General features: G+C 40.5%; 1 protein-coding gene and 1 long non-coding RNA gene across 2 annotated transcripts; one reads left to right on the top strand and one right to left on the bottom strand.

The window, feature by feature from the left end:
• Window positions 1-744, bottom strand: LOC148675988 (uncharacterized). Its single transcript, XR_015925389.1, has 3 exons — window positions 652-744; window positions 354-460; window positions 1-251 (listed from the first exon to the last, which is right to left on the bottom strand). It is a non-coding gene; the product is annotated as an uncharacterized LOC148675988 (long non-coding RNA).
• Window positions 745-3,771: 3,027 nt separating this feature from the next.
• LOC148675987 (retinoschisin-like) lies at window positions 3,772-14,319 on the top strand. The gene is made up of 6 exons (XM_088599629.1): window positions 3,772-3,923; window positions 4,942-4,967; window positions 5,085-5,190; window positions 10,971-11,112; window positions 11,721-11,916; window positions 13,596-14,319. Exons 1-6 carry the CDS (start codon window positions 3,872-3,874, stop codon window positions 13,746-13,748), a joined length of 675 nt encoding a protein of 224 aa, XP_088455755.1. The 5' UTR covers window positions 3,772-3,871; the 3' UTR covers window positions 13,749-14,319.
• Window positions 14,320-14,531: the final 212 nt, after the last annotated feature.

Raw genomic sequence — 14,531 nt, 5'->3', positions numbered from 1 at the left:
CGTTTTTTAAAAAGTTACTTTATTTCAAATATTTACATTAAAATAATCAGACGAAGACAACCCTGGAAACAGAGACTGGGTTACGCGTCCACGCTCCCGGCGCGCTTGGCTTTGTGCAACAGCCTCATGGCGGCGTGGATCTCTCGGCTGGTGATGGTTCTCCTCTTATTGTAGAGAGACAGGCGTGCCGCTTCCGAAGCCACGACCTCGAATAGCTCCCGGGATGTAGGTTTTACTGCAATGGAACCAGCCTAGAGACGAGGGAAAGGCGGTGACGTTACCGCTCTAGTAAGCCGGCTCTTACACAGTGCCTGTCGGCCGTAAGCGTTACAATACGGTGGCTATAAACTAACCTCTTTAAGGCATCTGTAGATGTAGGTGGAATAGTTTGCCTTCTTACTCCTGGGGGTGCAAGGTTGTTTAGTTGGCCTCTTCCTCAGGGTAGAAGTCTTCATGATAACTAGAACACCAATTAATAAGTTGGTCTTAAAGCATTGAATAGAAGGCACTGTAGTGCTACTAGCCATTTAGGGGGAAAAAAAAACTGCAAACAAGATTACAAACAGGTGTAAAAACATTAGTTAGTTCTAGATATTTACAAACACCACTTTAAAACAACATTCAAAAACCTTTTTAAAATGCAAGACTTACCACAGCTTCTATAACCAAGAATGTTTCTTCAAACAAAGGAAAATGAGGCACATCATGCTGTCCTGGGAAAATGGCTTATATATCTATAATTCAGCTGTGTGTCATGACAATTCAGGTGTTTCTATTTAAGAACAATTTGCAAAAATTAATGCTTGTTAAGGTTCATTCCTAATTGTATTTATGTATTGCACTATTGACTAGCTCTTCCATATGGTTGCACTAATTATTGGTTAAGATGTGTTTATGCTATAAGATTTAATAATATTACCTACACCTCATGTACTGTTCCTAAAATAATGCCTGGCAAGTGGGATTTGGTGGTTATTGAAGAAAAAATATGAGTCTAGTGATTTAAATTAGTCTCGTCGTGCATTATTTAGGGAGTGAGTACACCATGCCTCTCATCAGTTCTTAAAATAATTAGGCAATTACTTATGTATGGCAAAACCTAAGAAGAGCATTCGTCCTCAGACTAGATCTCTTTAACTCTAGCAAGCTGTATCTGTTGCGTCAGGAATATGGGTGTTCATCTGTTTAAGATGATGTGTGTACACAGTTTTAAAAAGCCTGTGAAGGGAAAGTTGCACTTAAGGAACCTTAGTCTGGCTTGACATTTAAACACATCTTTGTCACCGATTGGTCCAGGAGTAGGCTACCTGGTCTGGTCAGGCCATGGCCAAACCTTTATAAAATTCCAGTACTGTATGTGACCGAATCCTGGCTATTGTGAGCCTCAGTCCTACAAGTATAGTAGGGTACTAATGGGTTTAATAGACTATAATAATAGACTTGAATAGACTATTTCTATTATTTATAACAGATATTTCATCTAGTTAAGCAGGAGATTTTTGGCAATTACATAGTTTAGAAATTCTTTTGAGAAAGCATTTGACCTTCACTCAACCCCCAAGGCCTAGAATTAACTTCATTTCAATTAACTTACAATTTTGTCCTAACTGAACAATATTTTAAGATGTTCCAAGCGTTTGAAACAGTCGTTATCAACCCTGGGTCTTATAAGGCCCTGTGTCTACTGTTTTTTGTTTCAATTGAACTCTTAATTAGACTAATCTTTAGATGATTACTAAGATGTTTTTTGTTCTGTGATTGAAGATTTGGATGGTGTTATAGCAATAACTGTCATCTTTGAAAAAGCTTCTGAGTTTCATCCTCATTCAGGTACGTGTGCAACGTAACTGAACTTCTGAAAATTGCACTCACTATTTTGTGGGAGTGTGTGACAGTGTAATTCCCATCTGTGTTAGGACAGATTTAATTTGTTACCTACTCAGAGCTATTTAGACAGATGTAAGACAAGCAATTTAATCATTTGGAGTTCTCTTTGGTATTTCTTTCAACAGCAAATGTGGAGCAGAGTATTGTGACACTAGAAATTGAAGACAGAAATGGGTCTAACCATGTAAGGAGCTCAATTACTAGGATAAATTGGCCTCAGTAATTACAAAATCTGTTTGACTGGAAACCAGAAGACTCAGGGGTTCTCTAGGATCAGGGTTCAGAGCCACTGCTATATGATAGTATTCCTCTGTGTCACTCCCAGAAGGGCAAAACTCCTCAGATTCTCTCCCCTGAACTCTGAAATACCTGATTTGGTCAAATGGAATACTCTAATTCAGGTAACTGCAGTCCTGATCCTGAAAACCACATTTTATAGGCAAACTTTGAATAATTAGTTTCTATAACAGCGCGCTTCAGGTCTGGTCCTGGGCTACCAAAATGACTGGAGATTTTCATTTAATCTCTTTTTAAAACTAATATAAACCGGTTATTTCTGCCATGGTTGGATTGCTTTAACGACAACTTTTTCTCAGTATTTCAGCTGCTGTTGCTTTAAAGAATTTATATTCACTCCTGGTCCTGGGGGACAGCTGAAACAACTGTCATGAATTTTTTGAATGAATTGTTCACTTAATTACTGCGTAGGGATTGGTCTCTGTTATCATTGTTTCTGGGTGGGTTGCTCATTAAAGAATATAAGTGTTGTATGAAAAAGGATTCAAAATAGATTCACCCACAAAAAAGAAGCTAAAAATGATTTAAAATAAAAATTCTAATGACAAATCAATGGCCTAATCAGCCTTTGTTTGAATAACTCTGAAAGATGTTGAGAAATTCATATAACAGATTGTTGCCCACATTATATACAGTACAGTGAGTTAACATACGTGGTACTGTATTTAAAGCCCTATGTGTGGGACTAACACACTAAACAACACCATGTGTTACAGTGTTTTCTCTAGTTCTTGCACACACTGCTAGCTGACTGTCCTCAGTGTGACAGACTAAACAGTGTTTAATCTCAGAGGTACAGATTGCTTCCTCTTTGCTGTCCTGCGTTAAAGCAGACATTACCTTTGTAGGAGTTCTGTAACATTCATGCACACTTTTCTTCTCACATGCAAGTTAAGATTGATGGAATTTTAATTTATTTGCTACAGATCAGGTTATGTTGTTTTCTCAGATATTACTTTGTCTTATGTAATGTGAGTGGTTAAACCCTGAACTGTGGGTCTCGAGTTTCAGCCCTTGACAACCCTGTGCTCTGGACTCAACACCGAACAGTCATCAGCTGTCAGGTAATCATGATGTTAAAAATAGACACAAACAGGCTCCTGTCAGAGGTTGTTTCAGAGTTGTTTGCTGCTGTCACCTCCCATATTATGCATCAAAATGCTCGGTTTAGGAGGTTTCACTGAGCAATTCATTTTCTTGTCCTTTTCGTCTTGGTGTGGTGTGGATGTGGGTAGCTTTAAAAAAGGATTTAATGGGTCTAAACGCAGGTGACAGAAGCTTGAGTGAAATCCCACTTAGTGTTTTAAAGAATCTGCCAGTAAGTCTATAATTGCACATTAAGAAAAAAATACTCCAACACTTCATTTAAAACATTATCCTGTTCCTTATCCTTAATGGTTGGCCTTTGCAGAGACAGCTAACGGTGACCCATTAGGATTTGAGCATAAACTCAGTTGAGTGCCGTAGTTACTGTACAATGGTGGGATTTGAGGGAATAGTTGAATATTTGTAGTGGAGTTGAAGGCTCTTGGTATCGCATTAGAGAAGCAGACCCTCCACAGATGTGGGAGGGGCTTTGCAATGAGATAAAGAGCATTAGAGAAGGCCATTAGTGCTCTGTGGATTAAGATAATCCAGTCCATTTGACAAAGGCTGCAGTTTACTCTGCGTCCAAGGTAAAAGGAAGATGGAGATCAAATTTGGGAATATTCTATTGTCCATCCTCTTCTTGTCTGAAGGTATGTCCCTGTGTGCTTACTTTATTACGAGAGTGGGAGATTCAGGCATTTAAAGTATACCTATTTTTCATTGCACAGAACCTCCTCTGGTGCAGAGATGCACAGTAATATGGTGTCCGGACATTTTGTCTAGTTGCTGCAGGACAGGTGTTCCGAATGAGGTTTAGGTTCACTCTATCCCTCTTGCACGTTTGTAGCCCATCTGTGCATCGGCATCAGTGTGCTATCAGCATGGAGAAAACAGAACTTCAATATTAGCATCCATCATATCATAATATGTTTAAAGAATGTACAGTGTATACTCTGTGGGTGGCATGGTTGTGCAGTAGTTAGCATTACTGTCTTGCAGTGCTGGAGTGCTGGGTTCATTTCCTGGGGTGCTATCTGTGTGGAGTTTGTAGTTCTTCCTGTATTCATGTGGGTGTCCCCCAGGTACTCTGTTCTCCTGCCTCAGTCAAAAGACATGCTGGTACTGTAGGTCAATTGGCTTCTGGGACAAATGGTCCTGTTGTGTGTGTGTCTGTGTTTGTATCTGTGTTTATCCTATGATAGACTGGTGTCCCATTCAAAGTGTGTCCTGCTTTGTGCCTATTGCTTGCTGGGATAGGCTCTGGCTCTCCCGTGGCCCTAAGTTGGATAAAGGGCTCAGAAACTGGATGGATATACTGTATAGTGCATGTTCATAGGATGACACATTCTAACAAAAGTAGCTTTTCTGTAGATGCTGAACACAACTTGTGCCTGTAAACCTGTTTTCAAAATGCTAATGAGAAACTAGTGGAAACAGAAAAAAACATGCCTAACATGTTTGAGGTGTTCTCATACAATCTTTGCATACATTTGTTACAGCATGTCTGTATCAGTTGTGAGTTACTTAATTATTGAATGCATTGTTATTTCATAATTTAATGCATTGTGTTTTATCATTCAGTGGCTCTATCAGAATATATTGTCGGTGGCTCTTCTAACACTGCTTTGTTTCCCTCTCTCTGCAACATGTGTTCCCCTGCTGGAACAGCCCTAGTAAGAGCTTCTACTGAGGAGGTATGTATAATCCATATGATCTCACTCATCTCTGCACCTGGGAAAATGTTGCTATTAAAATTAAAATCAAGCTTTGAATGAAAGAAAATCCCCCGTGCTGCCCTGTTTGTGTTACAGGAGGAGAGGACAGACCCGTGGATGGGGAAGGCCTGTAAGTGTGACTGTGAGGGGGAGTCCAACTCTCTGTGGCCCAGCAAGAAGAACATCCAGGAATGCATGCCAGGTGAGGGCTCGTTAACAATAACTGTATTGCACTGCTTAAAGCAGCAGACCAGTCTGTGGCCCACTGTCAGAGGAAGCACTTACTTGGGTTGTGCGTTTTTGTCACTGTATGTTGTGGAAGCAGCTGTTTCATTTTTGCAAGGCACAGCACACATCTGTTTAATCTGTTCCAATTTGAAATGATTTCATGTGTGGATGTACATCCTCTTCTTATTGTCCATATACTGACTCATACTGAAGTTGCAGTAGTCTACATTTTACATCAGTAGCTCATTGTGAACAGAGATAATTCTATTTACACTTTAAATGGGGTGTGAATAGGTTTTAATGAATGTGTCAGTAGTATTGTCCCTTGAGATAACAAGATACTAAGCTCACGTCCTGTGATTTAATAAAAAAAACAGATGCTCAGTGCTCGGGATTTAACTTGGATTAAAATTTACAAAATGAGTTGATTAAGAATCTGTATAAACAGACATTTAATAAGGACAATATTTTAATGAATCCAAGAACAGTGTAAAGAAATGGCCGTGCTCTGCTTGAGTAATGAAGGTTGCTGTCTGTACTGAGGTTGATGTGTCTCTGAGAGAAGCTCTGAATGAGAATGAGATGTTCAGGTTCAACAATCAGCAGAAGAGTTCATAGGCACCAGGAAATCAAATGTGTGAGGGACAGAGTGCATCCTGGAAGATGTGGGGTCATCACACCAGCCCGGGCCTGCTGCCTCCATCTGCACAATCAATTGAAGACTGCACTGGCTGCTATTCTAGGACAAAATAGCCTGTGCTTGGTAGAATGACTGTGACTGGTCAATGAAATTGATCTGCAGGCTCAGAGGCTGTTCAGGGGTAACATGATGACAACTGAGAGATGAAAGTACCATCTTTTGGGGATCACGGAACATCTGAGGTGGCAGCGAGAAAGATGTGAAGTGTTTCGCTCATTGGTGTCATTTTGCCCTTGACAGATGTGAAATAAGACATGGCTTGTGGAGATGTCTTATTGAACTGCATGCTCTTTTGCCCTGTTGCATTGTTTAAATCAATCAATGGGAATCTTCCTGCTCTACAACACATGGACAAAGTCCCCGTGCCAGATATTCTTGAAAGCCAAGAACATCTGTCAGTTTTCCAGCACTGGGATAACAATGGTATAACTTCAATAGAACAATCTCAAAGTCTTGTTTTGGCCATCATTTCATGAGCTCCTGAGCCTAATAGAACATCTGTGAAATGAACTCGCCAATCAACAAGAGATACCTACAGTACCTTCACCAACTGGATGTGGCTGCAGAGAAAGATTGGCAGAACTATTCTGTTAAAAGGCTGATCAGGTCTATGCCTCAATTCTCTCAGAAGGTGGCATATCTTAATCCTTCAATGGGTATTTTGTTCATATTTTCTTTTGTTTGATTTCCATCCATCCACTTTCTAACCCTTTTGTCCAGTACAGGACCACAGGGGAACCAGAGTCTATCCCGGCAAACAACAGGTGCAAAGCAGTGTACATCCTGGATGGGATGCCGGTGCCCTGCAGGGCACACAGAGACACAAATGCACACACTCACTCCAGTTTTCCCAGAAGTCGATTAAACTGCCAATTACTGTGTGTTTTTGGACTGAGGGAGGAAACTGGAGCACCCAGAGAAAACTCACGTGAAGATAGGGAGAACAAACAAACTCCATGCAGATAGCACCCCAGCTCCAGAACTGAGCCCAGGACATCATTACTATATTACTGCCCATCATGACAGCAGTGCTAACCACTGCAACACTGTGCTGCTTGTTTACTATCTATGCTTAAAATATTTGAGTAAGTTCTGTGTGCCTCATTATTGTTTTTAATTTGTCCATCAGTATATGTATTGCCATTTTTAATCCTTCAATTATATAGTTAGAATGGCTTTTATCTGAAGCCTATGAGCAATGTTAGATTGCCTGCTGAACCCATGCTATCCTGATAATTCCTTCACTGTAATTTATTATCTATTTTTCATTTTGTTATCTCAAGTGAGGGAACTAGAGAGTAAATGCAACCCCTTTGCTGTTTAAAGTAATAGACAGACAGTCCCCACTCGGTTTCCTCTATATCACTGCTCTGAAATGACTCTGACAGATGTGTTTATGAAAAATGAATTGCAAGGTGTCTGTTGGGAGAGATTTTTAACAGGATAGTAGGATCTGTCTTGAAATGACAGAGTGCTGTGTCAGGAAAAATCACCTGTCTGGCATCTCCCTCTTCCTCCCATGTGAAAGTAATAAGGGTATTTGTTGTTGCACCCTCATGAAATTGATGTTTTAACTTTCAATTAGAAAAAGTAGCAGGTAGCAGGCAGTTTTGACCTTTTCATTCACTGATAAAATCAGAATGATACATTCATTACATTGATTAATTTTGTGTTTCCTTGAAATGGTTTGTATTGTTTTTGTGATTTTTATTCATGCATATTTTTTAAAAAGCAGATTTGATTTAGATTTTTTTTTCCTAAGCAATAATGGTGCTGAAAGGCCTGTCACGGCACTCTTATGGTATTTATCACTTCATAAAATGTTTGCACATTGAAATTATATGAAATTATATGCGGTGATTCTGCATTGTGAAAATGAATGCTCACTCCGACTATTGTGTTCATTTTAGAATGTTTTCATATTCCTTCTTTTGTTAGTAGTCAATACAGGATAGTAGGACTACAGAAAAGTATTTAATGAAACAGCAAGATAATCAACCTTATTCTTAAATCTTAAACCTTAAATGGGTACCTTGTTTTTGGAGGGTTCACACAAAAAAACAGCAATTGGAAAAGAAAACAAAATTGAAGAAAATTAGATATTTCGGTTCAATATTAACATTTTGATAAACATCATTACAGTACAGCGCTTTGAGAGGCTACTTTTAGAGGCACTACATAAAATAAAATGTAATATTATAAAATATCAGTTGTGGTTTGAGGAGCTCACAGATGAAGTGAAAGGGTTTCACAGAATTTGTAAAGGAGAGTTTGGGTAAGATAAACAAAGCTGGGGCTAGTGAACTGGTTAGATGGATGAAGCCACTGTTTTCAGTAAGGAAAGGAAAGTACTTTCTCATTGAATGACATGGAAAGCTGTTTTGAGCGGACTGCACGGGCAGTTATCTTAAACTTTAACTCGTGTTTTAAAGTATTGAACATGTCCCAGAAAGAAAGCTGTTTTAAATTTCTTTCTTCATCTGTTTATGGATTTTGCATCAGATAAAATGATACAGTTCATGTCCATTCCAAATGTTATTTTTGATTTATGCTAAGACAACAATGATCCTGATTTCAAGTGAGTTTGATTTACTGTATTGATAGAAATGTAGCAAATCCATAAAAAAAGCTATTTAAAACACGGTAATTGTTCATGGTCAACAAATCTGTGACGTTCTCAATGAGAAAGAGAGAAAGTGGAGAGTGAGAAAACAAGGAAAAGAAGGAGACACAGCTAGAGAGACAGAGTCAGAATGTACCAGTTAATCCCATTACTGCAGAGTGATGTGAAGATTACTGTGACTAAAATAGGGTCTGCCCTTCACCGAATTTCAAAAAGACGGCGTTGCTGTGCACGCGAAAACACACGAGGGCTGCGATTCATCTTTCACCGTTCTGCTCTGGCGCACTGATGTGAGCCGGCAGGGCAGGTACGGGGCGCGACCTCAGAGTGTTCTGACTCACAGGCGACTGGAGACACACACAGGTGGAGAGAGCAGCACCTAGTCAACACATGGCACTGTGAGTGTGGAGGGACAGACAGTGGGATGGAGCTTAACATTAACATATGGCCATCTGTCCTCATTAAACCGAAATGGCTGTTTATAGATATTGCATGGAGAGAGAATTAGGAGAATAGCTTATGAGCGCTGGGTTGCATGCAAAGGCTGTGAACACTGAATATGGTGAGATTGTGAGGTTCAGAGGCAAACGAATTTGGTTCTGGCAGGCACTGCCAGAAATGAACATTTCAGATTGTCTTTCATCACTGGTCAGCAGTAATGACTATCACCACTGCGTTGATTCTCGTAGCATGTTCACAGGTTTCAGGGCAGTATTAATGACTGCACACTGGTGTTAATTTATGCTGTCTTTCCTCAGTTTTCTGTCAGCGTTTTCTTATTAATTTTCCTGACATAACAAAGTCGCCTTTGTGGTGGAAAGTGTAGTTGTGCCTTTCACTGCTGCATAGAAAAGAGAGCTTAAGTTGGAAAACTGTGGCTACTATTATTTAAACAGATAGAAGATGCTGGTAGAAAAGGAAGTGTTACTTTGTATCAGGGTATGGCAACTCCAAACCTGCCTTTCCATCTCTGACACAATAAAATGAATTTATTTTGATTAAATGAATGCTTATCCTTAGAATGTAGGTGTCTCGGTGGCATAGAAAATACTACTACCCTGTCACCTGGCTGACACTGACATAGAGAACATCAGCAGACCACCTCTTACCTCTCATTGGTAACTACCCATCTGTTGGCATGTAAATGATGTACAAATTACCATACCATGTATGAAAATGCTACATATTATTGACTATGTATCCGAGTAATATAAAATGGAAATATGTGAAGTGTGGTTTGGTCAGTGTGGCACAGTGGGGCCCTGGGTTCAATTCCAGACCTGGGATGCTATTTGGAGTTTGTATTTTCTCTCGTGTTTGCATGGGTTTCCTCCCATAGTCCAAAAACATACTTTTAGGTTAACTGTCTTCTGGGAAAACTGGCTTTAGGTGTCTGCCTGACTTCTTGCTCGCAGGGATGGGCTTTGGCTCCCCTGTAACCCTGAATTGGAAGAAGTGGCTAGAAAATGGATGATTTGTTCAATTTTATACCCCTGCCATGTGTGGAATTTTACAAATTAGTGTACTCCACTGTCCCAGATGTTCAGGAAAGATTGGATACATGGCAGCATATTGTAGCGCTCTCGGGTTCAAAAGGGTATGGGCCCTCACCGCTGCCGCCTCAGGTCGGCCCCCCCACCACTGGGGACTCGAACCCGGGCCTCCGGCATCACTCATCAGGGACCCAGCCAGCTGAGCTAAAGGGAGATCTCCCTTCAGCCCGCCAGCTGTGGTCCCTGCTATTCACAGGGAAGGGCGGTGACGTCACTGCGCTGGGAAGCCGGCTCGCACAACCTGTAATGTCGGCCGTATGCGTTATAATATCAAGCCACTCAAGGTGTGAAGTCCCACCACACAGTATTTAGTTTAATGCTTAAGGTCTCCAAAATTGTCCAATTTCTTTATATTTAGTAAATGGAGTGAAAAGTTAATTAGATCCCCAGATCAGTTAGCTACTGTCAGCACGGCTGCTGTAGGTGGGCCAAAGAACATCCTCTCCTTTGTATCTGTTCTCATGTTGATGTGTTTCCTAACAAAGGACCAAATGTTGAACACAAGCATTAAGCATTAGTGTCTGTAATGAAGGAGTTACCACTGATGATGTGTTTCCTCCTACAAACCTGAAGGAGACTTTCATCTCCAAATAATTTAATAATCCAAAAGGAATCTAAAATCTCTGAAATTAAAAAAAAATGTGAACATTTGACTAATATTGGTATATATGCTCATTTAAAAATAGCACAGTACAAGTTAGCCATTGTGTTCATGCAAAAATCAACATACACATTCCTGCTTAGACATGCAGCAAGTGCTAAGAATGTTGTGAGATTCAGCAGCTGACTGAAGTCTCCAAGTTATTTACGAGAGGCTCCGTGAAACCAGCTTGATTTCGATCACCTGACTGACTTGACTGGTGATGTCTTCTCTCCAGAGTGCCCTTATCATTGGCCACTGGGTTTTGAGTCTGGGTCTGTGGCCCCAGAGCAGATCAGCTGCTCCAATGAGGACCAGTACACAGGCTGGTACTCCTCCTGGACCTCTAGCAAAGCAAGACTCAACAGCCAGGGCTTCGGGTGAGTCAGGACACACACACTTTTCATTGCCTTCAATATACAATTTACTGTTTAGCCCTGGTTTCCCCAACCTCTAAACTGATAACCAATAACCTCTGTTACTTCAAAAGCCAAGGTCTCCCATGTAATGTTTTTTTACTAAATTATTAAAGATGAAATAACACTACAGAATTATGCCATGTGATTTTGAAAGCATGCCAAAACACATTTTTAGGTGATATGGTGTGCACTGCAGATAATATGGAACCATGGCTCATTTCCTTCCTTACCACTGAATGTTCAAGGGAGGGGAGGTTTGAAAAGGGATTTTTGAATATGAGTGAAACCCAAAACATCTATAAAAGTAATAATTTATGTTAAAAACCAAAAGGATGTATAGGCTTGTGAATAACAAGTCATAGCCTATTATAGCTTTTTATATGGATATTAATTTACTAAGCATGGTGTTAACTACGCCAGGCTGTGATTTTCACTACACAGACAAAAAATTCTACACCTTTTGCAAACAGAGGGTTGGATAGAGTATTTACTCCTGTGCTGCATGTCGGTGTCTGATATACTGTGGTTTAAGCCTGCACACTGACAGATGTCCTGGGTGTTCCTTACAGGTGTGCTTGGCTCTCCAAATTCCAGGACACCAGCCAGTGGCTTCAGATTGATCTGAAGGAAGTGAAAGTGGTCTCTGGCATCCTGACCCAGGGGCGGTGCGATGCTGATGAATGGATGACCAAATACAGCGTCCAGTTCCGCTCTATTGAGAGCCTGAACTGGGTCTACTACAAGGACCAGACTGGAAACAACAGGGTGAGTGTCAGAGGACATCCCAAGGACGTCTGTGCATAGCACAGCAAGAAGATTTAAGACACCACAGGAGCCGGTATAGCTGAAACCACCAATTCCCTTTATCCTTTTATTACCTTGTCCATAATCCTGAACATAATGTTACGCATCTCGCCCTGATCATAGTATAAACCCTAATTCTAATTTTAGACCTCTACCCTAAACTTAGCGCCAACACTAACATTGACACTATGTACAAGCCCAACCCTAAGTGTAACTGTAGCTCAAGTCCTAATTCTAAGTCAGACCCTATTAACAACTCTTAATTCTTACCCTAACCACAACTCCCATCCTAACCTATATCATTCAATCAAACCCTACCTTCAGCTTGTGCACCACCACTACTCATAATCCCATCTTCATCTGTTTCCTACTCTAGTTCTAACCTTGTCCCTTGAGCCCCTAACCTAATTCTAAGACACATCCTAAAAATTGAATTCTATTTGCTTTTTTCCTTAAAAAATGGAAATACAAAATCTAAAATGGACTGGACATCTTAAATTCTATCAAACAGATGACTTTGAATTACTACAAATCACAGTACTTTAATATTACCAGTATATATAGCTATATATTTCAATTAATTCATAATTTTAACTTTCATCATGCAGTTAACAAAAACCCCACCACACTGGTTAGAAAACTGACAGTAGTCATAGTCACTACTGTCTTGTCCTTGCTTAAAGTCAGGCCCTGCCTTAACTGCAAAAGCATGTCATATAGTCTCTACCATTATTCCTTGGTTAGACTTGTTTAAATCATAGTACTTTCATTAACCCTACTTCTAAACCATACCCCAAATCGTTCCCAACATTGAGCTTATTGCAAAGAAAAGGCCAACAGAGACTTTCTTCTCATGAAATGTGATTACTTTGAAGTAGACAGGAGTATTTGAACACTTTTCTACTTACTTGGTGGGATGGCAACATCATTAAATGCAACAAGCTGCGAAAATCAGTGAAGATGAGCAGCAAAATCATTTGGGCGAATTAGATCAACCTTCTACAAACAGAGGGTGGTAATAAACAAGGCCAAGAACATTGTGTGTCTGATCCCCTCCATTGTGAATATACCCTACTTCCATCAGGGGGGCGCCTCTGTGTCCCCAAGTGGAACAGTAACAGACTCAGGAAATCTTTCATCCTCTTTGCAGTCTCACTATCAAATGCTGTAAAGTAACTCCTTTACTCTACCTCCTGAAACAGTGTTGTACTGTATTCTGTGTTGGTGATGTTTGTCTCTTTTTGTTGTACTGTTGCGTTGGACCCTGCTGTAAAACAGTTTTCCCAGAGGGCATAATAAGGGCTAGAACTGAATTGAAAAAAAAGGAAAAAGCTTAACTATGACCTTAACCTTATCTCAGTATCTCTTGAACACTTGCAATGATTACATTCCAAATCCCCTGAAAACTCAAAACTGGTACTGGTATTTACACCACCATTAAACGGAAAGTTATTCACAGGATTAACACCAGTGGTAGTATTAAACAGAAAGTTATTCACAGGATTAACACCACTGGTACTATTAAACATAAAGTGATTCGCAGGATTAACACCCTCCCCCTCAATGCGACAATCCTGTGAGATCTTTTCCAGAGGGGAGTGCAGACCACATGATCACAGAGGCCTGCTTTGTCCCCTCAGGTGTTCTATGGGAACTCGGACAGGTCCTCTTCAGTACAGAACCTCCTGCGCCCACCCATCGTGGCTCGATACATCCGCCTGCTCCCCCTGGGCTGGCACACACGCATCGCCGTCAGGATGGAGCTGCTCCTGTGCATGAACAAGTGTGCCTGAGACACCAGCACAGGCGGGCTGTAGCTAGTGCTCAGTGAGCCCTCATTCGCCGCAGAGGAACAAACCTTACAGCTACCATAAAACCTCAGAAAAGAAGCCGCCCTTATCAGTTTCACAATTAAAATATTTGGGGAGGAGCATGACATTCTTCCACTGCTCACACATACCAGCAACAAAAAGCTCATCTGAATTTGTAAATGACATTCATCCGATAAGCAGCAGGCATGTACTGTATTCTGTTTTCAAGAAAAAAAAACAAACGTAAACTAAAATAAAGACTCAATGCAGATCTATTGTACCAGAACAATCAGTTTTCCACTTTGGCTTGGGGGTATAGGAGAGAAAAAGAGTGGGAAGCACTGTTGATACATTAATAGAGGGGAGCAGGGGTTTTCGTGAGGGGTCTCGTGTGCTGTACTGTGTGTGAATTATAACGTGTTTTGTGACAGTCAAGTAGGTTACACTGGTAAATCCCCATTGAATTGGGGACGTCATTTTGTGTTTACAGAAATATCACTGTTTTACTGTTACAAAGGCAATGGCCTTCAATAAATACAAACTGAGTCTTGTACTCTGGCTTCATTTGATGGAACATTTCTTACAGGAAACAGATTATGTAGACATGGCAATGGGAGGACTGTGGTATGTTGCTCCTTGGACAAATGAGGGTAAATACAAACAAGGCATCTTTCAAATGTAGAAGCCCAAGGCCTTCAATCCCAAGAGCCCCAACACTCAGAAAATCTTAAATAGGCAAAGGTGTATAATGTTGAAGAGAGTTAA

Source organism: Lepisosteus platostomus, chromosome 2 (genome assembly GCF_059453375.1).
Source record: "Lepisosteus platostomus isolate fLepPlt1 chromosome 2, fLepPlt1.hap1, whole genome shotgun sequence".
Taxonomy (NCBI): domain Eukaryota; kingdom Metazoa; phylum Chordata; class Actinopteri; order Semionotiformes; family Lepisosteidae; genus Lepisosteus; species Lepisosteus platostomus.
The sequence above is the reverse complement of the archived record's forward strand: the minus strand, read 5'-3'. Positions and strand labels throughout refer to the sequence as shown.

Bases quoted from the DNA above. Each gene is read 5' to 3' on its own strand.
- LOC148675987 (XM_088599629.1), top strand. From the start codon at position 3,872: ATGGAGATCAAATTTGGGAATATTCTATTGTCCATCCTCTTCTTGTCT. The intron at 11,113-11,720 runs GTGAGTCAGGAC...TGTTCCTTACAG, and splicing joins CTCAACAGCCAGGGCTTCGG to GTGTGCTTGGCTCTCCAAAT. The intron at 11,917-13,595 runs GTGAGTGTCAGA...TTGTCCCCTCAG, and splicing joins ACCAGACTGGAAACAACAGG to GTGTTCTATGGGAACTCGGA.